Source organism: Triticum aestivum, chromosome 5A, assembly GCF_018294505.1.
Source record: "Triticum aestivum cultivar Chinese Spring chromosome 5A, IWGSC CS RefSeq v2.1, whole genome shotgun sequence".
Taxonomy (NCBI): domain Eukaryota; kingdom Viridiplantae; phylum Streptophyta; class Magnoliopsida; order Poales; family Poaceae; genus Triticum; species Triticum aestivum.
In genome coordinates, this window is record NC_057806.1 from 485,827,875 (window position 1) to 485,848,501 (window position 20,627).

General features: G+C 46.7%; 2 protein-coding genes across 2 annotated transcripts; one reads left to right on the top strand and one right to left on the bottom strand.

Moving 5' to 3' along the window:
- Nucleotides 1-3,893: 3,893 nt before the first annotated feature.
- LOC123104244 (uncharacterized) lies at nt 3,894-7,559 on the top strand (the record flags this gene model as incomplete). The annotated part of the gene is given in 3 exon segments (XM_044526010.1): nt 3,894-4,018; nt 6,489-6,599; nt 6,989-7,559. Coding segments are annotated over 3 exon segments (468 nt in total). The 3' UTR covers nt 7,229-7,559.
- Nucleotides 7,560-9,047: 1,488 nt separating this feature from the next.
- On the bottom strand, nt 9,048-11,285 carry LOC123104245 (probable sarcosine oxidase). The gene is made up of 2 exons (XM_044526012.1): nt 10,668-11,285; nt 9,048-9,919 (listed from the first exon to the last, which is right to left on the bottom strand). The coding sequence occupies exons 1-2, from the start codon at nt 11,209-11,211 to the stop codon at nt 9,225-9,227; spliced, it is 1,239 nt and encodes a 412-aa protein (XP_044381947.1). The 5' UTR covers nt 11,212-11,285; the 3' UTR covers nt 9,048-9,224.
- Nucleotides 11,286-20,627: the final 9,342 nt, after the last annotated feature.

Below are 20,627 nucleotides of genomic sequence, written 5' to 3' on the forward strand. Positions count from 1 at the left end.
GGCGTGGTTTCGCCGTGTCTCGGCGTTCAATTATCAACACAATTATTTCTTATCACATATTTCATCACAGAAAAATCAAATACTTCAACAAAATAGTACAACAACAAATAGTTCAATACAAATTATATAGTTCAACAAATAAAAACTCGTATTTCATCACACGGCGTCCCCCTTGAGCCTCCATAGGTGCTCAATCAGATCTTTCTGCAGTTGATGATGCATCTATGGGTCTCGGATCTCCTGACACATACTGAGATAGGCAGTCCAAGTTGCCGGTAGCTGGTGATCAACTTCGGCTAGAGGACCCTGCCTGTAGTATGGTTCAGTGTCAAACACTGGGTCTTCTTGCTCGCTCTCGATGATCATGTTGTGCAAGATGACACAGCAAGTCATAATCTCCCACATTTGATCTTTGGACCAGGTCTGAGCGGGGTACCGAACAACAGCAAATCGAGACTGGAGCACACCAAATGCCCGCTCGACATCCTTCCTGCAAGCCTCCTGAAACTTCGCAAACCAGGCGTTCTTGCCTCCTGCCACAGGGTTTGAGATCGTCTTCACAAATGTCGACCATCTCGGATAGATGCCGTCAGCTAGATAGTACCCCTTGTTGTATTGGTGCCCATTGATCTCGAAGTTCACCGGAGGAGAATGGCCCTCAACGAGCTTGGCAAAAACAGGAGAGCACTGCAGCACGTTGATGTCATTGTGAGTTCCTGGCATACCAAAGAAGGAGTACCAAATCCAGAGGTCCTGTGTGGCTACCGCCTCAAGCACCACACTGCAACCGCCTTTGGCGCCTTTGTACATCCCCTGCCAACCAAATGGGCAGTTCTTCCATTTCTAATGCATGCAGTCGATGCTTCCAAGCATCCCAGAAAATCCTCTTGCTGCATTCTGGGCTAGGATCCGAGCAGTGTCTTCCGCATTGGGTGTTCTCAAGTATTGTGGCCCAAACACTGCCACCACTGCCCGACAGAACTTGTAGAAACACTCTATGCTGGTGGACTCGGCCATGCGCCCATAATTGTCGAGTGAATCACTGGGAGCTCCATATGCAAGCATCCTCATCGCTATCGTGCACTTCTGGATGGAGGTGAATCCAAGAGCGCCAGTGCAATCCATCTTGCACTTGAAGTAGTTGTCGAACTTCCGGATGGAATTCACAATCCTGAGGAAGAGCTTTCGGCTCATCCGATAACGGCACCGAAATGTTCTCTCGCCATGAAGTGGAGCATCGGCGAAGTAGTCGGAGTAGAGCATGCAGTAGCCTTGGAGACGATGCCGGTTCTTTGCTTTCACCCGCCCCGGCGCCGAGCCACCTCGCCGCGGCTTTTCATTGCTCGCCAGCAGCTGGGCGAGGGCGGCGAGCACCATGAGATGCTCTTCTTCCTGGACGTCGGCCGCGGCTTCCTCCTCCAGCAGCGCGGCGAGCTCTTCCTCCTCATCCGAGTCCATCGCCGAGACAGGCAAAACGCCGAACACCTTGCGCTCGGTGGGCGTGTACCCGCCGTTAAACCGCGCCTCCGCGGCAGGAAACGGCGGCCGGAAACGCCCAACTGCTATGGGAGGGGCTGCCGCGGCGAAGCGCTGCTATTTTCCGGCGGGGAATGGCTATCTACCGGAGTAGGGCGGCGGCCGTCGCCGGGATATAGCTAGTGGTGGCCGAGGGCGCGGGGGGTGCGAGGCGAGTCGGGGAAAGAAAACCTTGACTTTTCCCCTATCGATATGGGCCAGGCGTGCTTTTCCCTAACGCCGGAGCCCCCAACTGCTCCCCAGCGCGCCGGGTTCGGCCTGTGACCACCGGGCGGAAAAAAGATCCGAACCAGCGATTTTCGGTGTCCTGGGGACGCGACTGGGTCGTTTTTTCGGCGCCGGCGCCGAAAAAATGGCCTGAGAGGGTCTGTTGGGGGCGCGGCTGGAGATGGCTTAATGCAGCCTAGAATAGACGGACGGACAGATCGAGAAGGGCTTTTCATTCATGCCTTGGATGTTTGCACGATCCAAACTTGTTTTCATCCTTCGTGGACATGTTTGCAGATCTCCAACTTACCATACCATTTAGTTGATTAGTTACAGCAGATGCTAGGCCACTAATAGTAAAGATCGGATCCGTCTTACTGTGATTGTTGAACTCCTGAGATCGCTTACAAGTTAGTACAATAGTTGGCACTTATACCTCCCGTGGATTACCTCTCGACAGGACGTGTGTTCAATTTTTTTTCATTATAATACATATTCCATTCATATCATAAAAAACAAAATACAAGTCACGTAAAGACCGACGTAACAAAACTAAAAAGATAGAATAACATCTCCGAATTTGACATCAATGTTCGTCACCTGCCTCCGGCACCACCACAGCAGTCATCGAAGAAAATAATGATAGACCACCTCCTTACCCGAGCTCGACGCGGCTCCATCGCTGATATGCAACTTTGCGAACCTCCAAGGTGGCTCACCAAAAGTGAAGCCATTGTCGTTGAACGAATCAGACTGGGGCAACACCCCAGACACGCCATCGAACTCCAGATCTGACACACCAACATGACTAAGACCCCGAAGAAGAAAACCATACCTACCATCCACGAATCACAAAGCCGACACACGTTCTGTCTTCCAGATGTCGTCTATGCAAACCACAATCTGCATCCGCTCCCGGACTACATCACAAGCTCCACGCCGACGCTGGAGCAAACGCCGTCGCAACGACGGAGCCCGAGGACATAGGTCCACCACGAGGATGCCGCTGCCACGCGACTCCCCTCACCACCAACGACTGAGGTCGCCGATGAAGGGGAGCCGCCAGAGAACGGTGCTGAAAGATGGCCTCTCCTGACGGTTGCTAAGGTTGAAGGGACAAAAGAAAAACGCCCTAATCTGTGCGAGTTGGTACGTGTGTGCAGTATACACACTCATTTGTCGAAAACCTGGGATGAATCCTGTGTAAAGTACGATACATTCTTTTCTTTTTTTCGCGATGAAAAAGAACGATACATGCAGTTCAGGATCACTGAACTTATCCTTCTGACGCGATCGGAAACTGCACAAATACAGTCACACAATTACTCCCTTCGTAAACTAAGAGAGTATATTTTCTGTGATCTAAACACTCTTATATTAGTTTGGAGAGGTAGTACTAAACACAAATATATCCGATACAGAAATACGGTCACCAGTTCGCGTGAAAATGGACAAAAATACCCTTATCTAAAACTTCAACACAAAATGGTCTCAATCTGAAAATATTTCATAAAATGGCCCTTTTTGCATGATGTCCGGAGCTAGGGCGTCATGCTAGATAGCATGACGATCCGGGGTAGGGCGTCATGCTATATGACATGGCGCCCTAGACCGGGGCGTCATGCTACATGTCACTACCATAGCGTCCTAGCTCGGGGTGTCATGCTCTCTAGCATGACGTTCTAGTCGCGGGCGTCATGCAAAAGAAGGTCATTTCATGAAATATTTTCAGTTTGGGATCATTTTGTGTTGAAGTTTTAGATAAGGGCCAGTTTTGTTTATTTTCACCCAGTTCGCTCACTTTCATAATCCACAGTAGAACCTGTGGTCAATGCCCAGATGGTCAACATATCTAGGGGGCCCACTTGCCAGTGTACCGCCTGCCTGGCTAGGCAATTCCGCGAGCATCTCCAGGCCACTCCCAGGCAAACCGGCGAGGTCACAATCCAACTAGCCGCAAATCTGCCCAGACACTCGACCACCGCGCCCCGCCCGCCGGCCGCCGCCGCCTCGATCCCACGCCCCACCGCCTCGGGACAGCCCCGCCGCTCACGCGTCGCCGCCATCGCCGTCCCCGCTCTTCCTCGTCGGGACACCGCGTTCCCCGCCGGCAGTCTCTGGCCGCCTCTGCCGCGCGGATCGCTGGTCCACGGGCGGGATGGACAAGCTGGTGCAGTTCGGGAAGAAGGCGTGGTTCGTGGTGCGGGTCATGTCCGGCTACGAGGAGAGGAGGATCCGGTCCTACAGGCTGCAGCTGCAGCAGCGCCTCCAGCAGGTGAGAAAAAGGCTGGGTCCGCCATTTCTCTGATATGTACTCCTATCTATTCTTTCAATTTTAGGGAAACATCATTCACCGGCCTTCCAAGACTACAATGAATCTTCTAGGCTTCTAGTGGCTGTTTTGTTTTGGAGGATCTCTTGGAATTGGGATAGGGTTGGCCTCCCGGCGTGTGATTTGCGCTCTTAATTTCAGTAGGGCTGACATACACTTGGTGTTGAATTGGATTCGTGTTCTTCTCGTTAAGTTGTTTGACATGGCTGTAAATGAGAACTGCTTAGTATTAGAAAAAAAAGGAGTGTTGTGCGAATAACTTTGCTCATTTAGTATGGAACTCACAATGAGTATCAGTTGTCCGGCTTGTTCTGTTGGTCATGTCTGTGGGAAAATGTCGCTGTTTCAACTAGCCATCTCCTTTAGTTAGTGTAATGCATCTTACCACAACTGTTTGTTCCCTGGACACTGAATTATCTTGCAAGTTACTTTGGGTTGTAATGGTTAGGAACCCTCTAGAAGCACACCACATATCTGATCAACTTTGTAACTGTTGTGGTCGTGGGTGCACAGGGCTGCAGGAGATATGCATATCCATGAAGGCATTGCGTATGCTATGTTAGACTGTTAGAGATAGGAAGTTTAGGAAAAGGGAAAATTTTGTTTTTGCCACTCTAGATTTTGCCAATTTTCCTTATACCATTCTAGATTTTGACATTTCACTTTTGCCACTCTTAGCTTTTGACAATTATCACAATTGCCACTCCGTGGCAAAAGCAAAATAATTTTATTTCATTTTTGCCACTCTTAGCTTTTGAAATGTATCACAATTACCACTCCGAAAATTTTGCTTTTGCCACCGGAATGGCAATTTAGATAATTGTCAAAAACTAAGAGTGGCAAAAGTGAAATGTCAAAATCTAGAGTGGCATAAGGAAAAAAAAAAGGGCAACCTGGTGCATGTAGCTCCCGCTTGCGCAGGGTCCAGGGAAGGGTCCGACCACTTTGGGTCTATAGTACGCAGCCTTTCCCTACATTTCTGTAAGAGGCTGTTTCCAGGACTTGAACCCATGACCTCATGGTCACAAGGCAGCAGCTTTACCACTGCGCCAAGGCTCCCCTTCAGATTTTTTTTTTTTTTAACTCTATGTTGATAATTTTTATCATTAAACAAAGATAGGAAGGCATTTGTCCTTATGACCTGTCTTACTGTGAGTTGCTGCCACAATTCTTGTGTCATTCTTGTTGTTTGTGTATGCCGGGTGCACTGCACCCGTTTTTTCTCTTTGCACCCTTAACCAGTGGCGGTGTTAGACTTATGAACTTCAGAACTTGTCAGGTACTTAATTTTCTTTTAGCAATGATGTGGCGCTATCATGTAAAGAACACATTATATGTTCCAAATTATGTTTATAGTCAACTAGATTGCATTGATAAGGATACGCTGATCAGTATCGGAGTGATATGTAATTATGGTTACGTAAATACATCATTTCGGAAAAGCGCCAATATGGGGATAAGTTTGACTATTTTTGAAAACAATATAGAAAATATGCTATCAATAAGCCTCAAGCCATTTAGCATATATTTAGTCACTGCAGTCCATTATCTTCTATCTTTTTATTCATTATTCCAACAAAAGCAAGAACCAACAGCCAACGGGTTCACCAAACATAAAAGTTCAGTTAGAGAGAAAGGGAGGAGGAGGAGGAAATCAGCAGCCTTCCATTAGATAGAATTATACAGGATAGTGGGGGGAAGGGGAGTGGGAGCACCGAGAAAGGCGTCCACCACAGGCACTAGTAGAGCCTGAGAGGTATCGGGGACATATTGGGAAAGAATCAGTATCGGACACGGTATCTGATATGGGTACACTGGTTGCTGGAAGTATCAGTGTTTTCTTGATGGTCAAAATTTACATACAGTCACGCAAACTAATGTTGTAGCTTTGTAGGGCATATTTGGGTGTCGCTTAGCGCTAAAGTTATTTATTCTAATTTTAGCACTGAAATCTTGAAGTCCTCAATCGTCTGTATACTGTCTCTTGTACACCCTCCGGTCCTTTTTACTCTGCATATAAGAATTGTCTGAAGTCAAACTCATATTTATATGAAAAAATATTAACATATACAATGCTAAATTTATACAATATGAAAACTAAAGTCATGACGCATCTAATGTTACTGATTTCACATTCTGAATGTTTCCCTATAAACTTGGTCGAAGTTTACGAGCTTTGACTTCAGACAAATCTTATATGCAAACTAAAAAGGACCGGAGGGAGTATTGAACTATTGCTCACTAGAATATCTTAAACTAATATCAGGAAACTACTACACTAGCTTGCAGATAAGATCGTCCTTTCCAGGTAGTACGTATGGTTGATTATTCATGGTGACATCACCAATCATCTGTAAGGACCAATATTGTACTTAATTGCAATATCAGTTAAACTTCAGTACTGTTTATTCAGGCTCAGGCTAAGAAGAAGGAGATTGAGAAACAACCAGAGCAAGTTATTCTGTCAGAGGTTCGTCAAGTGGTTCAGCAGATGCAAGCTCTCAATCAGCACCTCGAAGAAGCTGTAAGGCATTGTACTGCAAATTTATAGTTAATTACCCAACACTTGCCCAGGAAATGTGTATTGCATTCTGAGAAATTATTTACTACTCCCTCCATTCCATAATTATTGTCATGGTTTTAGTTCAGAGGGTGTAGTTTATGTGCAATCTCACAACTAAAAAAGAGGCAGCGATCATGCTGTCGGCCTTTGGAGAACGAATGAACGATACAGTGGCTTGTTTCTGTTTGATGTGTGTGAAACATGCTTGTTCTGTAACTCCCAAAATAGACTTACTTTTTGGTTTATGTTTCCGATATAGGATCGCTGGCAGTAAACTGAAATGCCACTTGATTTTATACAAACAACTTGTGTAATGACTTGCAATTCGTTCTTTTTATCTTACTTTTCAGGAAACTGCCATAGATGAGTATTTCAAACCGATCGACAAGAATGCTCAGATCTTAACAGACATGCAATTGGAGAAAGAAGAGAAGCAAATGAAGGAGATGCTCCAAGTAATGCGAGGACAAATACAAATGCAAAGAGAAATCGAGACGAGGAAAGCCGAGGCCAGTGCCGTGGAGCCTGTCGACACCCAAGCGAGTGCAACAACAGCTGAGGTTCCTCCAAAGCAAGAAAACGCTAAATAGATGCTGTCTGCTGTTACATTTTCCATAAGCAAGTTATTATGTGCGCATGGATGGACTCTTTACATGGGCTCTTGCTGGGCTAGGTAATAAGTAGGGATCTACGGCAACACAACTGCCAGTTTTGTACGTCAGGGGGTATTTTTTTTCGCTGGGCAGGGTTCTCGTCTTCTTGGCCCATGTCGTTTCCCGTTCAAGAAGGTAAATCATGGAAGCTTTGTGCAATGTGATGTCGGCTGTGAGTTCTTGAAACTGCACCATGTGCGGAACCAAAATTTGAGTCCTGTCCCAACTCGGAAGCACAATTTTACTTTGGAAGCTTTATGTTTGTGTATTTCGCGGAGGTGCTGGTGTCATCCCCTTCGTTTATTGTCTTCGCTTGAGGTTATTATTTGAGCAGGCGGAGAATATGGGATTCTCGAAGCAAATATTCAACAATGGCCCTGTTTGGATCATGGGGTTAGAGCTAGTTTGGGTTAGTTTGGGGCTCAAATAACCCAAAAGTATCCAAACAGGGAGGGTTAGAGTGGGTTAGTTCCATCTAACCCAACTATCCCAGTGGAGAGGTACTTATTTGGGTTAGAGTGGGTTAGAAAATAACTCTAACTCTAACTGTGTTAGAGTATCCAAACAGGGCCAATGAGGACGTGGCTTCCTTTTGCTGGAAAACGATAGTGGAAAGAGAGAGCAAACCAATGTTCCAAATTGCAAAGGCTCAGAGGAAATAATAAAGCTTCAGGTAATTCACAGCCTCATCATCATTTGGAAAAACATGAACTTATTATCCATGTGTGGTGAGCTATCTCTAGAACTAGAAGAATCCAGAATATCCTTAGGAGGACCTCTCTTCCTTTATCTTGAGAAGAAGAATAGGAATCTGATCTTGGAAATGCATGTGTTTGCTTCTAGAAGCAGTGACATGGACGGGCTTGGGATTGAATACGTTCTAGACTTCCAGGTCAAGTGAACGGTACGGTGGCCATGTGCCTGTTCTAGTCCAGGTCAAGTGAGTGAACGGTGTCCATACGTACGTCTAGTGTGATGTGGACGTAGAAAACGACATGACCATCAGCATCCGTGACTAGGAGTAGTACGTGTCTTGGCATGCACTTGCGAGTGGTGCGGACGCAGAGACAGGTCACTCGCCCCAGATCGGTCGATACCTCTCAATCTCATGAGATATTTCTGTACTACCTCCTAATCCTAATGATAAGGACGAGGAAGGGTTCCACGTACGAACCACGGGCGATGGAGATATGGGCGGGGAGCAGATCGACCAGCTGTGACCCCCTACCTAGCTGGCTGCGCCTCATAGGACAAGCAGCAGCGCGTGAGTGATCAATAATTCGCGCTAATTTGCATGTGGGCTTATTAGAGATGTACGTACAGTACATACATAGGCCTGACGATGATTGGCGTGGCGCATCGTGCACATCAATCATTATCATTAGAGAGAGGATCACATGTGATTGTATGTGTTAATGTGTAGTACTGACCACTGACTCGGCCATGAGTCATGAGCTGATCTTGCTAGCTAGCTCCATCGACCGTGGCACATCTGCACACATGTGTTTGTATGGTCCTCCCATGCATTGCATTGCATGGATAGGATCGATATATGGCCAGACCGTAGACGTGGCGTCAGAACCAACAAACTGGCTTGGAGCTGTGCGAAGATGCATATTCCTCAAGGTATCTCCGGCACACGCACAGTACGCCCAGACGGAGATCGACCGAGATGACCAGTATTTATTTCCCGCGTGCCAATATGGAAGGTAAAAATCTGCATCACAACGTACATACGTACGATAGGTCACTTCACTGTCCCAAAGCTCACAAAATAATTACTACTTCACTGTTCCAAAGGTGCACACGGTGCACAGCTTATTTGGCAAACATATAGAGTACCAATCGGCAAATCACGACAATTAACACGTCGACATAAGGACCATAATTACACACAACCACACTTGGCTCAAGCATCCATCCTTGGCTCGACTCAGAAACTCCTGGCGTTCCCCGTCGGGTTGCCGTCGAACCGCCGGATGCTGAAGTGCCGGAGCTCCACGCCGGCCTCCGCGGCCGTCCCCGACTCGCCGTCCAGCGCCATCTCCGCCAGGATCCTCCCCACCGCCGGGCCCATCTTGAACCCGTGGCCGGAGAACCCGGCGCCGACCACCACGTCCCTCCCGAACTCCTCGCCGCCCAGGAAGTCGATCACGAAGTCCTCGTCGGGCGTCATGGAGTACATGCACGCCTGCCGGACCACCGGCCCGCCCGCGGTCTCCACGCGGCCCGGCATCACCTCGTCGATCCACCGCGCCACGGGCTCCACCAGCCCGTCCTCCCCCGGGCCGATGGCCCAGTCCCGGCCGTCCGGGTCGCACGGCGGCCCGCCGTGCATGGCGATCTTGATCAGCCCCGGGTACTCCATCGACGGCGTGCTATAGATGTAGGGGACGCCGTAGCTCGCGAACGTCGGGAAGCCGGCCTCTGTCGTGAGCTCGCGCTCGTGCCCGGGCTTCACCTTCCAGTAGCAGATGAGGGTGTGCAGCGGCTGCACGGGCAGGTCGGCGCCGGTGACCGACTTGACCAGCTTGCTCGTCCACGCGCCGACGGTGATGATGCACTTGCCGCCGTGGAACTCCTCGCCGGTAGCTGTCTTCACCACGATCGTCGCCGTCGTTCCTTCTCCTGCTCGAAAGATTTACTGCCACTTAATATGGGTTGCACTTCGTGTGTATTTCACTTACCAATTTGCACGTATTATGGAGGTATGAGTGCAAGAATCTTTTTGGTGCATCATCAATGATTGAAATCACTTTTTTTAATTATTTAGAAAACTATTTTTCACGATAAGAATCTTTTTGAAGCACTTGACGGCGCCAGCTGTGCTCGCGGTCTTAAACAATTAGTTGATTCTTTAGAGAAAACCTGCTGCAATATTTTTAGCCACTACTCCGTTGGCCTGTAGTATGTGCACCAACCGAAGTGTAATGAAGCAAACTACATGTGATGTGACGTGACAAGTGGAGATACTACTTTCGTTTAAGAAATGACAAATGGGATTATAAAGCAAGATATTCTTGCTCATTATTTTGGACACGGGAAGGTACGACGATTCCGACTAAAACAGCAATCATTGTACACTACTCAAAGTGCTCCCCCTTGCATGTAAGGAAGTGGAAATTATTGATATGGCGCGACAGTTCATAGGTGCGGACAAATTTGCTCTGTGAAGATGGCCAGATCAGGACATGATCTGTATAAGATGCCAGACCAGGGATGGTCCATGAAAATGCTGACTCAGCCGCTCGGCACGGCACCGGCTCACATGCAGGAGCCGGTGGATCGAATGCTTCCAAGGAAATTGGTTGGAGGTGAGACGAAGAATGAAGACGTCCGAGCGTGCGACACGGCCGCGCTCTGTCGGTTTACTCACCTTTCCTGGCGACGTCGACGACCTCCGTCCTGTCCCTCACGACGGCGCCCATCTTGGCGGCCAGCGCCTGGAACATGGCCACCGCCTTGGTCGCCTTCATCACCCCGCCCAGCTCGCTGCTCGCCGCCGCCCACCCGTCGGGCACCCTGAACGCATCCGCCCACGATGGGCGTGGCGCGTCCGCCGCCGAGGCGAGGAAGGTGGCGCCGCCGTTGGCGACGGAGGCGACGAACGCCGGGTCGTCCCGCGGGCCCAGGTCGAGGTGCGGGGTGGGCGTGAGCACGGCGTACCCGGAGTCGCGCTGCGCGTCGTCCCAGAGGCGGCGCGAGAGGCGGACCATGGGCGGGTAGCGCGGCTGCGGGTAGGTGGCGCGGATGGTGCGGGACTCGCCGTGCGACGACCCGCGCTGGTGCAGCAGGTCGAACTGCTCGAGCAGGAGCACGCGCGCGCCCCGGGACGCCGCCGCGTGCGCCGCGCAGCTGCCCATGATGCCCGCGCCCACCACGATCACGTGGAACGACCGCTCGGCCGGCTGCGCAGCCATGGTTGCTGTTCCTGTGCCTGTGGTACGTGCGTGCTCTCGAAGTGAAGGGTGTGCGAGGCAGGAACCGGGAGGGAGGCAGGCTTGTGTGTATTTAAAGACCGGTTTTGCTGTCAGGCACAACCGACGACCGTCCGTCCAGTTTGGCCGCTACTTGTGCAGATGTGCTGGCTTGGTATTGAAGGGCTAGCTTCTTCTTCTACTTATTTTGTTATTCGTCAACACGTCAATATTTCCGTCCATCTACATGCAAAGCATGCCTGCACAATAGAGGTGACAAGAGTGTTGAATGGACTCCCCTTCTAGCTTTTTGGCCACTAGCCTTATGGCTGATAGTGCCGGAGCCCCTTTGATTGAATGATAAAAGCTCTCAATTCCTTGCAAAAAAGAAAAGAAAGTTGTGCTGCCTTGGGTTGGCTTGAATTGGACTGGCCTTTTCTTTTTTCTTTTGAGCCCGACTGACCCTTCTTTTGCTTGCAACCGATTTCGTCTTTCTTTTTTCAAACCTTGCAACCGATTTTCGTTTGTTGCTGGGCCACAATTTGGACACATGTTATAGCATCAATTCCTTAAATGCCCCATATATATCTAGGCGGACGGTCCAATCAATGACCGATCATAATTATGACCCAGCCAAACTTTTTAAACTGGCCCTATATGTTTGGACTGACCGGCACCTGCATATCCAGCTCAAATCTTCGACGGATATGAGGAGGCACAGACGTGCCTGACGCGCGGCCGCCACATCGGATCCAACATACATGACCCCCCTTCCCCCACAAATTTCATCAAATCTCCCCGACTTTGCCGAACCAGCCCTTTTCTCTCATTTCTTCTTCCTCGTTCGCGCCGAGCCTACCTTAGCTCCTCCGCTATCCCAACCCCTCAACGCCACCACCGCCGCTGCACAACTCTTCCCGCCAGTCTCGCTGCTTCGGAATCTGTCGCTGCCCCAGATGTCGTTGTGGTATGTCTGGCTATTCTCGGACCGCACCTTGCCCTCTTTGTGTTCGACAAATTGTCCGAGCATTTTTTTGCTTCTTTCATAGGCAAAACAATGGATCCGGAAGGTTCGTCGGATGAAGGGTATAAAAACAAGGATCTTGATGAATTAATACAAGAGGAGTTCTTCGATTCGTCGGATTCAGATCAATGCGCCGAGATGGTGATGATCATGAGCATCCTATGGACAGGGAGGTGGAGCACATTGTGAACTTCAAGGGTTCGATCAAAGGGAGAAGAGTTTTTATTCGAGATATGGTCGTTGGAGGACGGCTGCTCTACACAGACTACTTTAAGCAGAAATGCACCGCTGGTCTGTACTTCAAGCTCACCAGGGATTATTGCAGAAACTTCTCGTTATGTGCTAAGCAGGAATGCACTGTTGGTATGAGGATGCTGGCACTAGGTACCGTCGTCGATGCCATTGGTGAGATGGTCTGTATGGGGAGAGCACATGCCTAAAGACCGTTGTGAGATTTGCCCACACATTGGTGTAGGTGTTTGGAGCAAAGTATCTGAGGGAACCGGATGTGCAAGATATAGAAAGGTTAATGGCTATTGGAGCAGCGAGAGGCTTTCCATGTATGCTTGATTCATTTGATTGCATGCGTTGATAGCGGAAAACCTACCCCCAAAGGCCAAGGCCAAAAGGCCACCATCATGCTAGAAAGTGGCATCAAGAGACTTGTGGATTTGGTATGCCTAGTTCTCACAACGACATCAATGTGCTCTAATGATCTCTATTGTTCACGAGACTTTGTAATGGGGAAGTGACCATGTGCTACTACACCGTAATGGGCACAATTACAACATGGGGTACTACCTTGCTGATGGTATATATCCTCTATGGGTGGCATTTGTAAAGACCATATTCGATCCCTATTGCATCAAAAAAGCCACTTTGTAGCAATGCAACAAGCGACAAGGAACAATGTGGAGAGGGGAAATCGAAGTGGTCCAAGCTCGTTTGGGTATTGTTCGTGGAGTTGCAATTATGTGAGAATCAAAGACTTTGTGGCAGCCAATGACATGTTGTGTCATTTTGCATAATATGATTGTTGAGGACGAGCATGAAGGGGTGGCCTGAACCATGATTTTGAGAAGTCTAAGGAACAAATCTACATCCATGAAGTGCATATCATATTCTGAATTGTATCATCGTCTTCGAGATCATCAGGTGCACGAGTGCAAGTGCTCAATAATCTTGTGGAGCATACACGGATCCACAATAGGAACCAAAGAGTTTAATGTTTGAATTGTGCATTTGAAATCAATTTTACGTTTGAACTATGTATTTTCGATATGAACAAATGTTATTTTACATGTGATATTGAAGGAAATATGCCCTAGAGGCAATAATAAAGTTATTATTTATTTCCTTATATCATGATAAATGTTTATTATTCATGCTAGAATTGTATTAACCGGAAACATAATACATGTGTGAATACATAGACAAACAGAGCGTCACTAGTATGCCTCTACTTGACTAGCTCGTTAATCAAAGATGGTTATGTTTCCTAACCATGAACAAAGAGTTGTTATTTGATTAACGGGATCACATCATTAAGTGAATGATCTGATTGACATGACCCATTCCATTAGCTTAGCACCCGATCGTTTAGTATGTTGCTATTGCTTTCTTCATGACTTATACATGTTCCTATGACTATGAGATTATGCAACTCCCGTTTGCCGGAGGAACACTTTGTGTGCTACCAAACGTCACAACGTAAATGGGTGATTATAAAGGTACTCTACAGGTGTCTCCAAAGGTACATGTTGGGTTGGCGTATTTCGAGATTAGGATTTGTCACTCCGATTGTCGGAGAGGTATCTCTGGGCCCTCTCGGTAATGCACATCACATAAGCCTTGCAAGCATTACAACTAATGAGTTAGTTGCGAGATGATGTATTACAGAACGAGTAAAGAGACTTGCCGGTAACAAGATTGAACTAGGTATTGAGATACCGAACATCGAATCTCGGGCAAGTAACATACCGATGACAAAGGGAACAACGTATGTTGTTATGCGGTCTGACCGATAAAGATCTTCGTAGAATATGTAGGAGCCAATATGAGCATCCAGGTTCCGCTATTGGTTATTGACCAGAGACATGTCTCGGTCATGTCTACATTATTCTTGAACCCGTAGGGTCCGCACGCTTAAGGTTTCGATGACAGTTATATTATGAGTTTATGAGTTTTGATGTACCGAAGTTAGTTTGGAGTCCCGGATGTGATCACGGACATGACGAGGAGTCTCGAAATGGTCGAGACATAAAGATTGATATATTGGACGGCTATATTCGGACACCGGAAGTGTTCTGGGGAAGTTTCGGATAAAACCGGAGTACCGGGGGGTTACCGAAACCCCCCGGGGGGTTAATGGGCCTCATGGGCCTAAAGTGGAGAAGAGGAGGGGCTGCCAGGGCAGGCCGCGCGCCCCCTCTCCCCCTAGTCCGAATTGGACAAGGAGGGAGGGGCGGCGCCCCCCTCTCCTCTCTCCCTTCCTTCCCCCTCTCCTAATTGGACAAGGAAAGGGAGGGGAGTCCTACTCCTGGTAGGAGTAGGACTCCTCCTGCACGCCTCCTACTAGGGACGGCCGCACCCCCCCTTGGATCCTTTATATACGGAGGCAAGAGGCACCCCATAGACACAAGTTGATTCACGTGATCATATTCTTAGCCATGTGCGGTGCCCCCTTCCACCATAGTCCTCGATAATATTGTAGCGGTACTTAGGCGAAGCCCTGCGACAGTAGAACATCAAGATCGTCACCACGCCGTCGTGCTGACGGAACTCTTCCCCGACACTTTGCTGGATCGAAGTCCGGGGATCGTCATCGAGCTGAACGTGTGCTAGAACTCGGAGGTGCCGTAGTTTCGGTGCTTGATCGGTCGGGCCGTGGAGACGTACGACTACATCAACCAAGTTAACGCTTCCGTTGTCGATCTACAAGGGTATGTAGATCACACTCTCCCCCTCTCGTTGCTATGCATCACCATGATCTTGCGTGTGCGTAGGAATTTTTTTGAAATTACTACGAAACCCATCAGTGGCATCCGAGCCTAGGTTTTATATGTTGATGTTATACGCACGAGTAGAACACAAGTGAGTTGTGGGCGATATAAGTCATACTGCTTACCAGCATGTCATACTTTGGTTCGGCGGTATTGTTGGATGAAGCGGCCCGGACCGACATTACGCGTACGCTTACGCGAGACCGGTTCTCCCGACGTGCTTTGCACATAGGTGGCTTGCGGGTGACAATTTCTCCAACTTTAGTTGAACCGAGTGTGGCTACGCCCGGTCCTTGCGAAGGTTAAAACAGCACCAACTTGACAAACTATCGTTGTGGTTTTGATGCGTAGGTAAGATTGGTTCTTTCTTAAGCCCGTAGCAGCCACGTAAAACTTGCAACAACAAAGTAGAGGATGTCTAACTTGTTTTTGCAGGGCATGTTGTGATGTGATATGGTCAAGACATGATGCTAAATTTTATTGTATGAGATGAACATGTTTTGTAACCGAGTTATCCGCAACTGACAGGAGCCATATGATTGTCGCTTTATTGTATGCAATGCAATCACGCTATAATGCTTTACTTTATCACTAAGCGGTAGCGATAGTCGTGGAAGCATAAGATTGGCGAGACGACAACGATGCTACGATGGAGATCAAGGTGTCGCGCCGGTGACGATGGTGATCACGACGGTGCTTCGAAGATGGAGATCACAAGCACAAGATGATGATGGCCATATCATATCACTTATATTGATTGCATGTGATGTTTATCTTTTATGCATCTTATCTTGCTTTGATTGACGGTAGCATTATAAGATGATCTCTCACTAATTATCAAGAAGTGTTCTCCCTGAGTATGCACCATTGCGAAAGTTCTTCGTGCTGAGACACCACGTGATGATCGGGTGTGATAGGCTCTACGTTCAAATACAACGGATGCAAAACAGTTGCACACGCAGAATACTCGGGTTATACTTGACGAGCCAAGCATATACAGATATGGCCTCGGAACACGGAGACCGAAAGGTCGAGCGTGAATCATATAGTAGATATGATCAACATAGTGATGTTCACCAATGAAACTACTCCATCTCACGTGATGATCGGACATGGTTTAGTTGATTTGGATCACGTAATCACTTAGAGGATTAGAGGGATGTCTATCTAAGTGGGAGTTCTTTAAGTAAATTAATTGAACCTAAATTTATCATGAAACTTAGTACCTGATAGTATCTTGCTTGTTTATGCTTGATTATAGATAGATGGCTCGTGCTGTTGTTCCGTTGAATTTTAATGCGTTCCTTTAGAAAGCAAAGTTGAAAGATGATGGTAGCAATTACACGGACTGGGTCCGTAACTTGAGGATTATCCTCATTGCTGCACAGAAGAATTACGTCCTGGAAGCACCGCTGGGTGCCAGGCCTGCTGCTGGAGCAACACCAGATGTTATGAACGTCTGGCAGAGCAAAGCTGATGAGTATTCGATAGTTCAGTGTGCCATGCTTTACGGCTTAGAATCGGGACTTCAACGACGTTTTGAACGTCATGGAGCATATGAGATGTTCCAGGAGTTGAAGTTAATATTTCAAGTAAATGCCCGGATTGAGAGATATGAAGTCTCCAATAAGTTCTATAGCTGCAAGATGGAGGAGAACAGTTCTGTCAGTGAGCATATACTCAAAATGTTTGGGTATAATAATCACTTGATTCAATTGGGAGTTAATCTTCCAGATGATTGCGTCATTGACAGAATTCTCCAATCACTGCCACCAAGCTACAAGAGCTTCGTGATGAACTATAATATGCAAGGGATGAATAAGACTATTCCCGAGCTCTTCGCAATGCTGAAAGCTGCGGAGGTAGAAATCAAGAAGGAGCATCAAGTGTTGATGGTCAACAAGACCACTAGTTTCAAGAAAAAGGGCAAAGGGAAGAAGAAGGGGAACTTCAAAAAGAACAGCAAGCAAGTTGCTACTCAAGAGAAGAAACCCAAACCTGGACCTAAGCCTGAAACTGAGTGCTTCTACTGCAAGCAGACTGGTCACTGGAAGCGGAACTGCCCCGAGTATTTGGCGGATAAGAAGGATGGCAAGGTGAACAAATGTATATGTGATATACATGTTATTGATGTGTACCTTACTAATGCTCGCAGTAGCACCTGGGTATTTGATACTGGTTCTGTTGCTAATATTTGCAACTCGAAACAGGGACTACGGATTAAGCGAAGATTGGCTAAGGACGAGGTGACGATGCGCGTGGGAAACGGTTCCAAAGTCGATGTGATCGCAGTCGGCACGCTACCTCTACATCTACCTTCGGGATTAATATTAGACCTAAATAATTGTTATTTGGTGCCAGCGTTAAGCATGAACATTATATCTGGATCTTGTTTGATGCGAGACGGTTATTCATTTAAATCTGAGAATAATGGTTGTTCTATTTATATGAGTAATATCTTTTATGGTCATGCACCCTTAAAGAGTGGTCTATTTTTATTGAACCTCGATAGTAGTGACACACATATTCATAGTGTTGAAGCCAAAAGATGCAGAGTTGATAATGATAGTGCAACTTATTTGTGGCACTGCCGTTTGGGTCATATCGGTATAAAGCGCATGAAGAAACTCCATACTGATGGGCTTTTGGAACCACTTGATTATGAATCGCTTGGTACTTGCGAACCGTGCCTCATGGGCAAGATGACTAAAACACCGTTCTCCGGTACTATGGAGAGAGCAACAGATTTGTTGGAAATCATACATACAGATGTATATGGTCCGATGAATATTGAGGCTCGTGGCGGATATCGTTATTTTCTCACCTTCACAAATGACTTAAGCAGATATGGGTATATCTACTTAATGAAACACAAGTCTGAAACATTTGAAAAGTTCAAAGAATTTCAGAGTGAAGTAGAAAATCATTGTAACAAGAAAATAAAATTCCTATGATCTGATTGTGGAGGAGAATATTTGAGTTACGAGTTTGGTGTACATTTGAAAAATTGTGGAATAGTTTCGCAACTCACGCCACCCGGAACACCACAGCGTAATGGTGTGTCCGAACATCGTAATCGTACTTTACTAGATATGGTGCGATCTATGATGTCTCTTACTGATTTACCGCTATCGTTTTGGGGATACGCTCTAGAGACGGCCGCATTCACGTTAAATAGGGCACCATCAAAATCCGTTGAGACGACGCCTTATGAACTGTGGTTTGGCAAGAAACCAAAGTTGTCCTTTCTGAAAGTTTGGGGCTGCGATGCTTATGTGAAAAAGCTTCAACCTGATAAGCTCGAACCCAAATCGGAGAAATGTGTCTTCATAGGATATCCAAAGGAAACTATTGGATACACCTTCTATCACAGATCCGAAGGCAAGACTTTTGTTGCTAAATTCGGAGTTTTTCTAGAGAAGGAGTTTCTCTCGAAAGAAGTGAGTGGGAGGAAAGTAGAACTTGATGAGGTAACTGTACCTGCTCCCTTATTGGAAAGTAGTTCATCACAGAAAACAGTTTCTGCGACACCTACACCAATTAGTGAGGAAGTTAATGATGATGATCATGAAACTTTAGATCAAGTTGTTACTGAACCTCGTAGGTCAAGCAGAGTAAGATCCGCACCAGAGTGGTACGGTAATCCTGTTCTGGAAGTTATATTACTAGACCATGATGAACCTACGAACTACGAAGAAGCGATGGTGAGCCCAGATTCCACAAAATGGCTTAAGGCCATGAAATCTGAGATGGGATCCATGTATGAGAACAAAGTGTGGACTTTGGTTGACTTGCCCGTTGATCGGCAAGCAATTAAGAATAAATGGATCTTCAAGAAGAAGACCGACGCTGACGGTAATGTTACCGTCTATAAAGCTGGACTTGTTGCAAAAGGTTTTTGACAAGTTCAAGGGATTGACTACGATGAGACCTTCTCACCCGTAGCGATGCTTAAGTCTGTCCAAATCATGTTAGCAATTGCCGCATTTTATGATTATGAAATTTGGCAAATTGATATCAAAACTGCATTCCTGAATGGATTTCTGGAAGAAGAGTTGTATATGATGGAACCAGAAGGTTTTGTTGATCCAAAGGGAGCTAACAAAGTGTGCAAGCTCCAGCGATCCATTTATGGACTGGTGCAAGCCTCTCGGAGTTGGAATAAACGCTTTGATAGTGTGATCAAAGCATTTGGTTTTATACAGACTCTTGGAGAAGCCTGTATTTACAAGAAAGTGAGTGGGAGCTCTGTAGCATTTCTGATATTATATGTGGATGACATATTACTAATTGGAAATGATATAGAATTTCTGGATAACATAAAGGGATACTTGAATAAGAGTTTTTCAATGAAAGACCTCGGTGAAGCTGCTTACATATTAGGCATTAAGATCTATAGAGATAGATCAAGACGCTTAATTGGACTTTCACAAAGCACATACCTTGACAAAGTTTTGAAGAAGTTCAAAATGGATCAAGCAAAGAAAGGGTTCTTGCCTGTGTTACAAGGTGTGAAGTTGAGTAAGACTCAATGCCCGACCACTGCAGAAGATTGAAAGAAAATGAAAGATGTTCCCTATGCTTCAGCCATAGGCTCTATCATGTATGCAATGTTGTGTACCAGACCTGATGTGTGCCTTGCTATAAGTCTAGCAGGGAGGTACCAAAGTGATCCAGGAGTGGATCACTGGACATCGGTCAAGAACATCCTGAAATACCTGAAAAGGACTAAGGATATGTTTCTCATATATGGAGGTGACAAAGAGCTCATCATAAAAGGTTACGTTGATGCAAGCTTTGACACTGATCCGGACGATTCTAAATCGCAAACCGGATACGTGTTTACATTAAACGGTGGAGCTGTCAGTTGGTGCAGTTCTAAACAAAGCGTTGTAGCGGGATCTACATGTGAAGCGGAGTACATAGCTGCTTCGGAAGCAGCAAATGAAGGAGTCTGGATGAAGGAGTTCATATCCGATCTAAGTGTCATACCTAGTGCATCGGGTCCAATGAAAATCTTTTGTGACAATACTGGTGCAATTGCCTTGGCAAAGGAATCCAGATTTCACAAGAGAACCAAGCACATCAAGAGACGCTTCAATTCCATTCGGGATCTAGTCCAGGTGGGAGACATAGAGATTTGCAAGATACATACGGATCTGAATGTTGCAGACCCGTTGACTAAGCCTCTTCCACGAGCAAAACATGATCAGCACCAAGGCTCCATGGGTGTTAGAATCATTACTGTGTAATCTAGATTATTGACTCTAGTGCAAGTGGGAGACTGAAGGAAATATGCCCTAGAGGCAATAATAAAGTTATTATTTATTTCCTTATATCATATAAATGTTTATTATTCATGCTAGAATTGTATTAACCGGAAACATAATACA

Coding starts and splice junctions, on each gene's coding strand:
- LOC123104245 (XM_044526012.1), bottom strand. CDS start 11,211: ATGGCTGCGCAGCCGGCCGAGCGGTCGTTCCACGTGATCGTGGTGGGC. Junction 9,920..10,667: donor CGTCGACGTCGCCAGGAAAG/GTGAGTAAACCG, acceptor TCTTTCGAGCAG/GAGAAGGAACGACGGCGACG.